Source organism: Microcaecilia unicolor, chromosome 14 (genome assembly GCF_901765095.1).
Source record: "Microcaecilia unicolor chromosome 14, aMicUni1.1, whole genome shotgun sequence".
In the NCBI taxonomy this organism is placed as follows: Eukaryota; Metazoa; Chordata; class Amphibia; order Gymnophiona; family Siphonopidae; genus Microcaecilia; species Microcaecilia unicolor.
In genome coordinates, this window is record NC_044044.1 from 42920405 (window position 1) to 42934174 (window position 13770).

At 46.3% G+C, this 13770-nt stretch overlaps 1 protein-coding gene across 4 annotated transcripts in view; it reads left to right on the top strand.

Annotated features, from left to right (window-relative positions):
• Positions 1 to 12332, top strand: part of HJV (hemojuvelin BMP co-receptor) — a 59548-nt gene extending 47216 nt beyond the window's left edge. For all 4 annotated transcript variants that reach the window (XM_030187894.1, XM_030187892.1, XM_030187891.1 and 1 more), the window contains exons 3-4: positions 9725 to 10227; positions 11060 to 12332. In XM_030187894.1, the coding sequence (XP_030043754.1) occupies positions 9725 to 10227; positions 11060 to 11677 (1121 nt within the window). In that variant the 3' untranslated portion in view covers positions 11678 to 12332. The remainder of the gene's footprint in view (positions 1 to 9724; positions 10228 to 11059) is intronic.
• The last annotated feature ends 1438 nt before the right edge of the window (positions 12333 to 13770 follow it).

Below are 13770 nucleotides of genomic sequence, written 5' to 3' on the forward strand. Positions count from 1 at the left end.
ACCTGCACTCCAGACGAAGGTCAACTTGAGGGGCACGAAACGGCGGCAAAACACGACCGTCCCGAGCGCGGACAAAAGAAGACTGACGAACATGAGCCGGTTCGGGCGGGAAGACGGCCGTGTATGCGCGGTGCGCATCAGCGCGCGAGGGCTAGCAAAGGCCTTTGCTAGTGAAGTTTCCGGTTGGAGGGGGCTGCCGTGGACGTCACCCATCAGTGAGAACAAGCAGCCTGCTTGTCCTTGGAGAAACAGCATTTAAAGTGAAGATATTTACCTGTAGCAGGGATTCTCCAAGGACAGCAGACCATATATTTTCACGTGAGTGACTTGTCCCGCATTGCCTGGTTCGGAGCGTGAAAAAAGCATTGTATAGATTTAAGAGTATGTGCACACTTCCACCGTGTATGCGCAAATGTCTTCCCGCCCGCCACAAGAGTGCGGGACCACTAGTACAATGAAACAGCAGCGAGACAACTCCAAGGGGAGGAGGGAGGGTATGTGAGAATATATGGCCTGCTGTCCTCAGAGAATTCTTGTTACAGGTAAATATCTTTGCTTTCTCTGAGGATAAGCAGGCAAATAATTCTCACATGTGGGAATCCCTAGCTACTAGGCTCACCGAAAACAACAAGGATAACTCCAGAAGAAGAGGGAACCAGATCTGCCAGGGTCAATATGGTGTGATCAGTATCATGGTCCTGTGGTCTTCCTTGAGTTTCAGCAAAGTCTTCCCCACAAGAGGAATGGGAAGATACACATACAGAAGACTACTACTACTACTACTATTTAACATTTCTAAAGCGCTACCAGGGTTGCACAGCACTGTACAATTAACAAAGAAGGACAGTCCCTGCTCAAAGGAGCTTACAATCTAAAGGACAAAAAGTGCAGTCAATCAAGATTGAGGCAGTCTAGATTTCCTGGATAGAGGTACAATGGTTAGGTGCCGAAAGCGACATTGAAGAGGTGGGCTTTGAGCAAGGATTTGAAGATGGGTAGGAAGGGGGCTTGGCGTATGGGCTCAGGGAGTTTATTCCAAGCATAGGGTGAGGCGAGGCAAAAAGGGCGGAGTTGGCGGTGGTGGGGAAGGGTACTGAGTGGAGGGATTTGTCCTGTGAGCTGAGGTTATGGGTAGGAGCGTAAAGGGATATGAGGGTAGAGAGGTAGTGAGACCATTCCCACAATGAAGGAGGAAGGCATCTGACGCTAGTCTGTCTTATCCACCGAGGGGGTGCCCCACACTCGGAAGATCTCACAGGCAATGCCCATGTTGAGTGACCATTTGTGCAGTTGCATAACCCTGCTGAGTCAGTCAGCCAGGTGGTTGGATTTGCTCACCAGGTAAGTGGCTTTGAGAACCATCCCATGCTGGGCTACCCAATGCTATACCCAGACGACCTCCTGACATAAAGGGAATGATCCTGTGCCCCCCTGTTGTTGGTGTAGTACATTTCAACCTGATTGTCCATTTGAATGAGTACAATTTGGTTGATCAGCCAATCTCTGAAAGCCTTTACAGTATTAGATTGCTGGTAGCTCCAGAATATTGAGAGACCATTCATGTGGTTGCATTATTCTGCTCAGCCTGACGGCCAGAGTATTGTTTGCGCCCGCCAGATAAGTGGCTCGAAGAAACATACTGTATTAACAAACCCAATGCCATATCTGGACGGTGTCCTGACACAGAGGGCATGATCCAGTGCCCTCCTGCTTGTTGGTGTAAATCATTTTAACCTGGTTGTTTGTTTGAATGAGCACAATTTGATTGGACTGTCAATCTCTGAAAGCCTTTAGAGTGTTCCAGATCGCCCAGAGCTCCAGAAGGTTGATCTGAAGACTCGTTTCCAGGAGGGACCATGCTCCCTAAGTATGCAGCCCATCTACATGAGCTCCCCAACCCAGTAGTGATGCATCCGTTGTCAGCACATTTTGAGGCTGAAGAATTTGGAATGGAAATCCCAGGGTCAAATTGGATCAAACAGTCTACCAGAGTCTGGAGACACTCAGCTGACATCTTTCTGCTGTCCCGTAGCTTGGCACAACTGGGAGGATAGGGTCCATTGGGCTGATCTCATGTGAAGGTGTGTCATGGGTGTCACATAAACTGTAGAAGCCATGTGGCTTAACAGCTTGAACATCTGCCGAGCTGTGACCTTCTAAGAGGTTCAGACTTGAGAGGCCAGGGCGACTGAAGTGTCTGCCCTTGGTCCTGGGAGGAAAGCTCGAACCTTCTGTGTATCGAGCAGGGCTCAATTGAATTCCACGTTGTTCAGGGTGAAGATGGGACGGGGTATTTTATAACAAACCCTAGGAGCTCCAGCACCTGACTAGTCCTCCACATGGACTCCTGAGCACTGTCCTCCGACGTGCTCTTTACCAGCCATTCATCACGGTAAGAGAACACATGGACTCCTAGTGTGCGTAGAGACACTGCGACTACTGCTAGACATATAGTAAAGACCCTGGGAGCTGACGCGAGGCCAAAAGGCAACATGCGGTACTAGTGATGTGTTCCCAGCCAAAATTGAAGATACTTCTAGTGGGCTGGAAGTATCGGGATGTGAGTATATGCATCCTTCAAATTCAGAGAGCATAGCCAATCATTTTCCTAAATTGTGGGAAGAAGGGTACCCAGGGAAACTATCCTGAACTTTTCTTTGACCAGAAATTTGATCAGGGCCCTTAGGTCTAGGATGGGACGCTTCCCCCCTGTCTTTTGCACGAGGAAGTACCTGAAATAGAATCCCCTGCGCTTCTTCCCCTGGTGGAATGGGTTCGACTGCATGGGCCTGTAGAAAGGTGGAGAGTTCCTCTGCAAGTACCTGCTCGTGCTGAGAGCTGAAGGAATGAGCTCTTGCTGGGCAGTTTGGAGGTTTTCGAAGCCAATTTAGTGCGTATACAAGATGGAGAAGGGCGACAAAGATGATACAGGGGATGGGACGACTTCCCTATGAGGCAAGGCTGAAGAGGCTGGGGCTCTTCAGCTTGTAGAAGAGGCAGCTGAGGAGAGATATGATAGAGGTCTATAAGATAATGAGTGGAATGGAACGGGTCAATGTGGAGCGTCTGTTTACACTTTCCAAAAATACTAGGACAAGGGGGCATGCGATGAAGATGCAGTGTGGTAAATTTAAAACGAATCGGAGGAAAGTTTTCTTCACTCAACGCGTAGTTGGACTCTGGAATTCGTTGCCGGAAAAAGTGGTTAAGGCGGTTAACTTAGCGGACTTCAAAAAAGGGTTGGACGGCTTCCTGGAGGAAAAGGCCATAGAATGTTATTGAATGGAAGTGGGAATAATCCACTATCTCTGGGATGGGCGGGACAAATTGCTTGTTCTTTTGGCCGCTGTCAGTGACAGGGTGCTGGGCTCGATGGACCCTTGGTCTGTCCCAGCATGGCGATGCTTATGTACTTATGACTATTTGGAGAACCCACCGGTCAGAGGTTATAAGGGGCCACCTTTCATGGAAAAACTTCAGCCTCCCCCCGACCAGCAAGTTGTCCAGCACGGACACTTTGACAACAGCTATGCTGTGCTGGAGCCAGTCAAAAAGCTTGTCCCCTGCTTTGACTGGGGAGCAGCAGGGGCCTTAGGCACACGCTGTTGATGAGAATGAGGTCGCTGGGGTTGAGCCTGAGCAGGCTGATGAGAGGAAGTGACGTACCTACATCTCTGTGAGTAGTAGGTACCCCTCTTCGGCTTGCTGAATGACCTCCTAGCTGAGGAGGCTGATGCAGAAGGCGCCCAGCAGGAGAGAGAAGAGATGGTATCAGTATGCTTTTGATTTCGTCAGCAACCTCCTCAACCTTCTCTCCAAAAAAGTTATTCCCCCGGCACAGGGCATCCACCAACCTCTGCTGAACTGACTGCTCCAAGTCAGAAACACGCAGCCATGTGAGTCTGCACATTGCTATACTTTGAGCAGAGATCCTGGAAACCTTGTTGAAAGTGTTATAGGCGCCCCTGGCCAAGAATTTCCAACATGCCTTCTGCTGCTTGGCCAACTGGTATACTGACTCAGCCTGCTACAGTGGGAGAGAGTCTGCCAAGTCCATCAACTTGTGCACCGAGTCCTGCAAGTAGACACTTGTAAAGAGCTGGTACGATTGTATACAGGACACGAGCATTGAGGCCTGGTACATCTTCCTTCCAAAAGAGTCCAAGGCCCTAGCTTCTCTGCCTGGGGGCACCGAGGCATAGTCTCTACAACTCCTGGCTCTTTTGAGAGTGGACTCCACCACCATGGAATTGTGAGGCAACTGGGGTCTATCAAACCCAGGTGTGCTGTGGATCCGATACTGGGTGTCGATCTTCTTGGGCATGACAGGGACCGACAGAGGAGACTCCCAGTTCCTATTGTTCCTTGAGTACTTTGTGGAAAGGGACAGTCACAGCCTCCCTAGGAGACATGTAGTCCAGAACCTCAAGCATCTTAGCCCTGGGCTCGTCCTCCACTTCCAAACAAAATATAATAGCATTAGCCATGTCCTTCACAAAAGAGGAAATTAAAAGGCTCTCCATAGGATACTCTCCTTTCAAGTGGAGGGGAGGGTTCAGAGGGGATGCCATAGGACACATCTTCCAAAACGTACCTTGGATCCTTCTCTGACTCCCATGAGTGTTCCTCATCGGTGCCAGTCAGAAACTCCTCATGGGAAGGCTGAGACTGAGCATGCCTCAACTTTCAGGAGCCATGTCCTCGAGAGGGGCATTGAGGAGTCGGTTGTCGCCTCGACTCCGACGAAGCTTTCTCCACCTACGTCGAAGGGGTACCGGCTTGGGTGACAGTCGACACCGGGCTGCAAGTAGTGCCGGCGTCAGAGGCCACACCACAGGCTGAGAGCCAAGTGTGGCCGCAACTGGTTTTATGGTGGGTCCATTCAAACCCTATACTGATGCACACCATTGCAGAATGCCATCCAGCAGCTCAGGAAGCAAGACCTAGATGTGCTCATCAAGTGCCGACACTAGGAAAAGTTGGGACTAGAGAGCTGCACGGGGACGGGGTTTGCGGGAATCCCGCGGAACCCGCGGGATTCCCGCGGGGATGGAGGCAGTTCCTGCGGGGTTCCCGCGGGGATGGAAGCAGTTCTGTGGGGTTCCCGCGGGGACGGAGGCAGTTCCTGCGGGGTTCCCACGGGGATGGAAGCAGTTCTGCAGGCTTCCCGTGGAAGTGTAAGCTGCACCTGCACCAGCCTCTCATCTACCGAATACCAATTTCTTTGAGTGGTCTCCTCCTCCTCCTCTTCTTCCTTGCTTTAACAGCATAAATGTGGAAAGTCTTCCATTAAGGAGGTGGTAGAGTCACAAATGATGACGGAATTCAAAAAGGCGTGGGATGAACACAGAGGATCTCTAATTAGAAAACGGAAGTTATATAAAAGCTAACCTTAAATGGCTGCATGTGTGTGGATGTGTCAAGTGACGCTTAGATGGCGACTCTGGCTGTGATGAACTAGGGCTGATACCTGGCAGACTTGTATGGTCTGTGTCTCATACATGGCAATCTGGTGTAGGATGGGCTGGAAAGGGCTTAGACAGCAACTTCAGTGGCTGGAACATGAGGACAGTGCTGGACAGACTTTTACGGTCTGTGTCCCATAAATGAGAACATGAATAGGCTGGAGTGGGCTTCGATGGCAACTCCAGCAGTTGGAACATAAGGATGGGGCCAGATAGACTTCTGTGGTCTTTGTTCCAGAAACACGAAAGAAAAACCATAATCAAGTATATAATATCACACTCGTTGATTTAATGATGAATTGATCATGAGTGTGACTATTGGGCAGAGTGGATGGACCGTTCAGGTCTATTTGCTGTCACTTACTATGTTACTATTAATCCTCTTTGCTCTCAGACTGGTGCACAGACCTCAGCTCTGACACAGGCACAAGAATCAGATGTCACCTGACCTACTGGCGCGTGCATGTGGTGACCTCTCAGCACACACTGCCAGTGAATCAGAGACAAATCTTACATGTGCGCACCAGAGTGTTCCAAGTTTCAACTTCCGTTCCTTCCTTGCCTACAGTGCTGTGGCTCAAATCCAGAGAGAGACTGAGGGAGCTGACTGGAATTTTCTTTTATGTACCATTAAATTCTTACGGGGATGGGTGGGGATGGGTTAAATTCTTGCGGGGATGGGTGGGGACGGGTTGGGATGGTTTAAATTTTTGCGGGGATGGGTAAGATTCCAGTGGGGACGGGTAAGATTCCAACAGGGACGGGCGGGGATGTGTAAGATTTCTGTCCCCGTGCAACTCTCTAGTTGGGACGCAAGCTCCAAGACAGGCTACAGAACTGATGGGGCCGGATGGGATATGGGTCCTGGCTGCCTGGAGACAGGCATATTGGCACCTGCTGGATAGAGGGGGAGTGATTCTCCCGGCGCCGATGCTTCTTGGGTGTTTAATCTCTTGACACCCCAGGGCTCCCTGCGCCATGCATCAAGGCCAACCAAGTGCCAAGCATCAAGACCCCTTGGTGCCGATGAGGATAACATCGAATCCTGATGTCGCCTCAGGGTCGGGTCTGATGCTGCCCGGTCCCGGCATCCTGTCCAGCTGTCGGTGTCGAGACAGGTGGAGACCCACTTGACACACCACTGCTCCCAGTGTCAATGGGTCTCAAAGCAGCCATAGGGACTGATGATGCCAATGCCGCCGACCTCAATGCTGATGCCAACATTGAGGACTCGGATCTGGCTCGAAAAATCTTCTTGTGTTGAGCCTCTCTGGCAACCTGAGTCCTCTTCTTCATTTGAAGACAAAGGACTCAGTTGGCAGAGCTATGGTGGGGCCCTAAGCACTGAAAACACCACGAATGGGTGTCCTTGACAGAGATTGTCCAATTGCGTTGGGAACATCGCTTAAAGCCACTGGGAACTTTAGTGGACATGGAAGGGAAAACCAAAAGATGCGACAGTGACTAAAAAAAAGGCAAGGCACTACAGAAAAATTCATAGGAAAGACTCGACTGGAGAGTAGGCCTAACTGCGGCCTAATACGCGGAAAGTAATGGAAACTTTAAAATCAGCAAAAAAATACCTAAAAATGTATGGGAAGAAAAGGACAGAAAAGCCTGAAAAGGCACAGTGAAAAAACGCACAAAAAGAACTTCTGAACTGGACATGAAGAGAAACCACAGACGCAGTCCCGTCTTCACCACTGTAGAAAAACAGCTGCAGTAACCGCGCCCTTGTGGTGGGCAGGAAGGCACCCATGCATGTGCGGTGGAGCATCTCTCGAGCTCAAATTTGGGCAGTGTATAGAACAGCATACAGCACTGGGATCCACGCCCAGGATTTACACTAATTGAAACCTGGTATAAATCCTTGTGCCTAAATTAGGAGTGGATCTGTCATATTCTGTAACACTGTGTGCAAATTCTAGGACTGACTCTGATCTGCCCATGGCCATGCCCCCTTTTCAGATCCACAAGTAAAAATTTATGCATTTTTATAGAATACTGACTATAAAGGTGAGCATGTAAATTCAAATTATTACCAATTTGTGCCAATAATTTTTAGCGTCCAGTTATCAGCTCTAATTGGCTCATTATTCAATTACATTACCTATGTGAATTGGGCGTGCACCCAAATTTGCATGCTCACTTTTGAGCCCTATATATATATAGAATTAGGGGGTAACTGAATTGTTTAGAATATGGTTTCCATTGATCCATTCCTTTAATTTGCTCCCTTTTACTCATGTCATGGAAAAATATCTTGGTCTCTTATATTCACAATGGACAAGAAACTAGCTTACGTGGAGGCATATTTTCAAGGCCCTTAGACTTACAAAGCTATAGAGTAACCTATGGAACTTTGTAAGTCTAAGTGCTTTGAAAATGAGCCCGATATTCAGTTATCTAATGGAGGCTAATCTGTTATACTTTTTATAGTTATTAAGTAAACTATCCTATATTCATTTATATATTTAGATTTCGCTCACGCCTTTTCATTGGTAGGTCAAAGCAAGTAACAGTCAAGTATAGTAGGTACTAAGGGGGCAATTTTATAACTTAGCACCTCCATTTAAGTGATCTGGTGATACACGCTGAGCGCCAATTCTATAACAGCATCTATGCACCAAGATGCCATTATAGAGTACTAGTGTAAACCTGAATTGGTACACCAAAATGTAGAAATGACCATTTATGCCAGGTCAATGGAAGGCATAAATGAGCACATCTAAGTGCACCATGCATAGCACATAACTTATAGTATTCTATAAGTTATGTGTATAAGTTGGAGACATGCCCTTAGCCTGCTCATGCTTTGCTCACATATATGCCCCCTTGGCCAGTAGGAAAAAGGAGGTGATGATGCCACTGTATAAAACTCTGGTGAGACCTCATTTAGAATATTGTGTACAACTCTGGAGTCCACACCTTCAAAAAGATATAAACAGGATGGAGCTGGTCCAGAGGGCAGCTACTAAAATGGTCAGTGGTCAACGTATGGGAACAGACTTAAAGATTTCAATATGTATACTTTGGAAGAAATGTAGGAGAAGAGAGCTACAATAGAGATGTTTAAATACCTATGTGGCATAAATGCACAAGAGGTGAGTCTTTCAATTGAAAAGAAGCTCTGGAATGAGGGGCCAAAGGATGAAGGTGAAAGGAGACAGACTCGGAAGTAACCTGAGTTTATAGTTTATTTGGACTAACTAGATCGTTCTAACTGCCACAACAGAGCAGAGTGGTTTACAAAACTAAAATACATATAGAAGTAAGAAAGGAATGCTAATTATAATAGTAAAGATAAAATATTCACACAAAGGATAGGGATAGGGGAGAAACAGGAAGTGGTACACAGTATATTCTCATGCTGGAAAACCCATCAGCCCAAGTCCCCAAATGCCTGCTCAAAAAGAAAAGCTTTTGGGTTAGCTGTAAGGATTTCAAAGAAAGTTCACTGCAGAGTGAAATCGGGAGAGAGTTACAGATAAAAGGGGAAAGGAAAAAGAAGACACTGTGTCTAGTGGATTCATAGTGGGCTGATTTGAAGCTAGGAAGGACACAATGGAACACAGGACCCCTGCAGAAGAATAAGGGATAGTAAGACGTGTGAGGTAAAGGTGGTGAATTAGTGGAATGGCCTCCCAATAGAGGTGTTGGAGATGAAAACTGTATCTGGATTCAAGAAAGCTTGGGAAAGTAGATAGGATCTCTAAAGGAGTGAAAGGGAGAGTAGATGCCATGGATGGGCAGACTGGGTAGGCCATATGGTTTTTATCTGCCTTAATTTTTCTCTGTTTCTTGCAGTTATGTGCTATAGTTCTTAGATGTGACCTTATATAGAATGCCTAGTGTGCTTAGAATTCTAGCACCTCTGATGCATGTATGTGGCAAGTATATGTAGGCATCAAATTATAGAATTGTCCATCAGGTTTCTATATGGGGCAGTAGAATGAAGTGACTTGCCCCAGGTCATAAGAAGTACCTGTGGGATTTGAACCCTGGCTACCCTGGTTCTCAGTCTGCTCCACTTCATGATAATGCCGTTAAGGGAGGTTAAGTGTCATGCATTTGATATACCACCTTCCTGTAGTGCAACCAAAGTGGTTTACATATTACATACAGGTACTGTAGGTAGTAATGCTGCCTTTTTTGAGCCCCTGCTGCCCAATTTTATGAGAATCATCAATGAGTTTTTCTGTAATATATTGAAATACTTATACTGGACTGTCCTGGTTCTTTCTATTCTCTCTGCACAGTGTGTTCCCAGTGTAAAATCCTGAGGTGCAACTCTGAATATGTAGCTGCTACGCTGAACCTGCGAGGTTCCAACAAAAATGTGGCCTACTGCAATGCTTTACGCTCGTATTCTCAATGCACTCGCAAAACTGCCCGTACCTGCCGGGGGGATCTGGTCTACCATTCTGCTGTCCATGGAATTGAGGACCTCATGATCCAGCACAACTGCTCCAAGGAGGGACCTACATCACCACCCCGGCCACGCCCACCAGTACCTAAGCCGGAGGGCCCTGAGATGCCAGATGTGTGTAACTATGAGAAGAGCTTTAATTATAAGCATGGCCAGAGGCCCAAGTATGTGCACTGTGGAGTTTTCGGAGACCCCCATGTTCGGACCTTCAGTGATGAGTTCCATACATGCAGAGTAAAAGGTTCTTGGCCATTGTTAGACAATAATTACTTGTTTGTGCAGGCAACCAGCTACCCAGTAGCCTATGGATTCAATGCTACTGCAACTGGAAAGGTAACTTTTATTTATTTATTGCATTTGAACTCCACATTATCCCACCTTTTTGCAGGCTCAATGTGGCTTACAGGGTGTTAATATAATGTTCTTTGTAAGAACAGCTCTTCTGTAGTGTACTTTCTGCTTCCCTGTATTCTATGCTCACAGTGTCTTGGTGCATCCTCCTGCTCTTACTTTTTGCCATTCAACGCTTATCAGGGAGTCACCATCCACAGCATTACTCCTTGCCACTTAGCTCTCATTGGGGAATCATTGTTACTTTTTCCATCTCTCTTACAGTATCAAGACACCTTCGAACACAGCCTCTCTCCATTTTCTCATTCAGCTCGTCACACATGACTAATCTCCTCTACTCTTTCCCATCTGTCTGTCATTGAGATATAGATTCAAGGCTTTGCTTCATACTCCTTTCCATTCAGATTTTGGTAGGGAGCCCCTAGGCATAGGTTTTCTGATTTTCTTTGTTTTTCTCCAACATTCCCTCCTGCACACAGACCAAGTAATAAAGCAACCACCTCTAGTTCAGAACACCCCTCTCTCAGTGGATACTGTGCTACTCATGATGTTTGTCAGTCAGCTCTAAACCAGTATTTAACACACCCACCATCTCTTTTCTTGTTCCACAAACCACTGGATCATTAAACTAGCACTGTTAGCTCAAACTACATCAATGCACTGCACCCACTCAAAAAATATGTCTTTAAATAAGACAATTAAATTAGACAGCAAGGCATTCTGTTTGAGATGTTAATGTTAGGTGTGAGACAGCTTGTCACAAGGCATATGATACTGATATAATCCTACTGTTTTTTTCTTTTGATATTTTTAGCTCACTATTATATTCAAAAACATGAAGGAGTGCATTGATCAGAAGGTATATCAGGCTGAAATAGACAATATGCCAGCAGCCTTTGATGATGGGTCGGTAAATGGAGGTGAGAGGCCTGCTGGTAGCAGCTTAGCAATTCAAGAGAAAGTACCTGGGCACCACATTGAGATCAAAGCTGCTTATATTGGCACTACCATAGTGGTCCGCCAGATGGCACAGCAGCTATCCTTTTCCATTCGTACAGCTGAAGAGATTGCACAATCCTTCACAGAAGAGCAGGATTTACAACTTTGTGTGAGAGGCTGCCCCCCTAGCCAACAGATTTCCAGGACTACATATCCGCCTAAGTCTGCAGAGAGTGCCATAGAATCTGCCAGGACTCTGTGTAAAAAGAAGCTGCCAACAGAGGATGTTTACTTCCAGTCCTGTGTGTTTGATGTTGTGATGTCAGGAGATGACAATTTTACATTTGCTGCTGTCAGTGCCTTAGAAGACGCCAAAGCATTTCACCCTGATGTAGAAAAACTGCATATCTTCAGAAACATGGCAGAGTGCAATCATTTGATCTCACCTCTTGTCGTTTTCATGACTGTACCTGTTTTCTTGATGCACTTTTAAATTAGACTGTAGATGGAAAATGTTGCTTTTCTGACAAATATTTTCCTTAGAGGGCCACACCAGTGAAGAGTCACTTTGTTATAAACATGAAGAGAAATCACATCTAAAGAGATATTTCTGAGATGTAGTTCTGTGGTTTAACCATTATTCTAGATCACAATTGTTTTGCAAGAGGTCCTTGCACAAGTGAATTTTGTGCTTCTGGGACATATACTGCAAACATTTCCATATTTATAGTACATTTGGGGAGATTTATAAACCCCACAGTCTATAAGTTAACAGTGCTTCCAACAGGAGTGCTTAACTTTCCTTTACAAGAATGTTCTGATAAAACCATTTGTGACATCATTCTTACAGTAGTAAGGGCCCTGTGGTTCCATTACAAAAGAAATGCACATGATGCTGTTCTTGCTATGATGGAAAACTTTATAAATCAAACCACAGTATAGCAATATTGTCTAGAAAAAGGTACTGTATAATATATAAAGATACCAGGGCAAGAAAACCTCATGGGTTAACAAATTTAAGGAACAGGTAAAACTCAATACACTATGAAGAATGTAATACAGCATGACCAGTAGAAATGTCAGATGTTCCTATTTAAGAGGGACAATCTCTTTTTTTCTGACAATAAATTAACTACTTATTCACTGTGTCTTGGGAGTTAGTACTCTACAAATGGGCTACCTACCAGCTTTAGAAAACAATTTTCAAAGTGATATATGCAGAAAAAGCAAAGTTACTCAGCAGGCCAAGTATTCTCACAACTGGGTGATGCTATCTGATGGGGCCTGGTGTGGATGCTGACTAGCGAGACTGAGAACTTTCTAGTAGCATCACACCGTGCATGTGCTGGTGCCTTCCCGCCTGCCACGTGAGCACAGGTCCCTCAGTCATACACGATAGCTAAATAATACAATTTCAAGGGGAGGTGGGAGGGTATGTGAAAATACTTGGCCTGCTGTCCTCAGAGAACATCTGCTACAGGTGAGTAACTTTGCTTTCTCCAAGGACAAGCAGGCCTTTGTGTTCTCATAGCTGGGAATCCCAAGCTACCAGGTCCACTGACAACAACAATGCTAAGAGAATAGGGACTCGAAATGTTGAGGTCTGCAAGTCAGTTAACCTGAAAATATTTACATGCTAGCTGTGAAGAAACATCCTGGAACTAAACAAAACTTGGCCTAGGGGGCAGTGGTGTGCTGGAAAATTTTTAACAACAGGCTTTCTATCTGGGCATAGCCATCTGCTACTTTTTATTTGTACCTGTCCTCTTCAGGGCACAGACCGTATAAGTCTGGCCAGCACTATCCCCGTCTCCCAACCACCAGCCCCGCCTCCCACCACCAGCTCTGACACAGACTTTATAAGTCTGCCCAGCACTATCCCCGCCTCCCAACTACTAGTCCCTGGTCTTACTTGAGTTTCAGCAAAGTCTTCTCTGTGAGAGATATTGGATCATATGCATACAGAAGTCCCTCTGTAGGAGAAAGGCATCCAACAATAGTCTGCTGTGTGACCTGAGCCTGGAACAGAACTGGGGACCTTTGTTGTTGAGATGAGAGGCAATAAAATCCACAGAAAGGGTGCCCCACTCTCAGATCTTGTGTACTACGTCTATGTTGAGAGACCACTTGCGCGGTTGCAAAACTCTGCTCAGTCTGTCCACCAGGTCCTTTTCTGGTAGGTACATGGCTCGGAGGGCCCACTGCCCGTTCCCACTACTTCTTGACATAAGGGGTAGGATCACATACCTCTTGTTTGTTTACATAAAACACTGCAACCTGGTTTACCATTTGAATGAGTATAATTTGATTCTGTAGCCGATCTCTGAAAGCCTTTAGAGCATTCCAAGTGGCCCTCAGCTCGAGGAGGGTGATATGGAGATCTGATTCTGAGCAGACCAGGTTCTTTGGGTGTGAAGTCCATTCACATGAGCTCCCCATACCTGATTGGATGCAGCTGTTGTGAGCACCTTCTGAGGAGGTGGAATTTGGAATGGTAACCCCACAGTCAAATTGCTGAAAAGACTGTTGACTATCCAATTGATAGGATGTGAGGCAAACAAGTACTGTGCCAATGATACCTGTTTC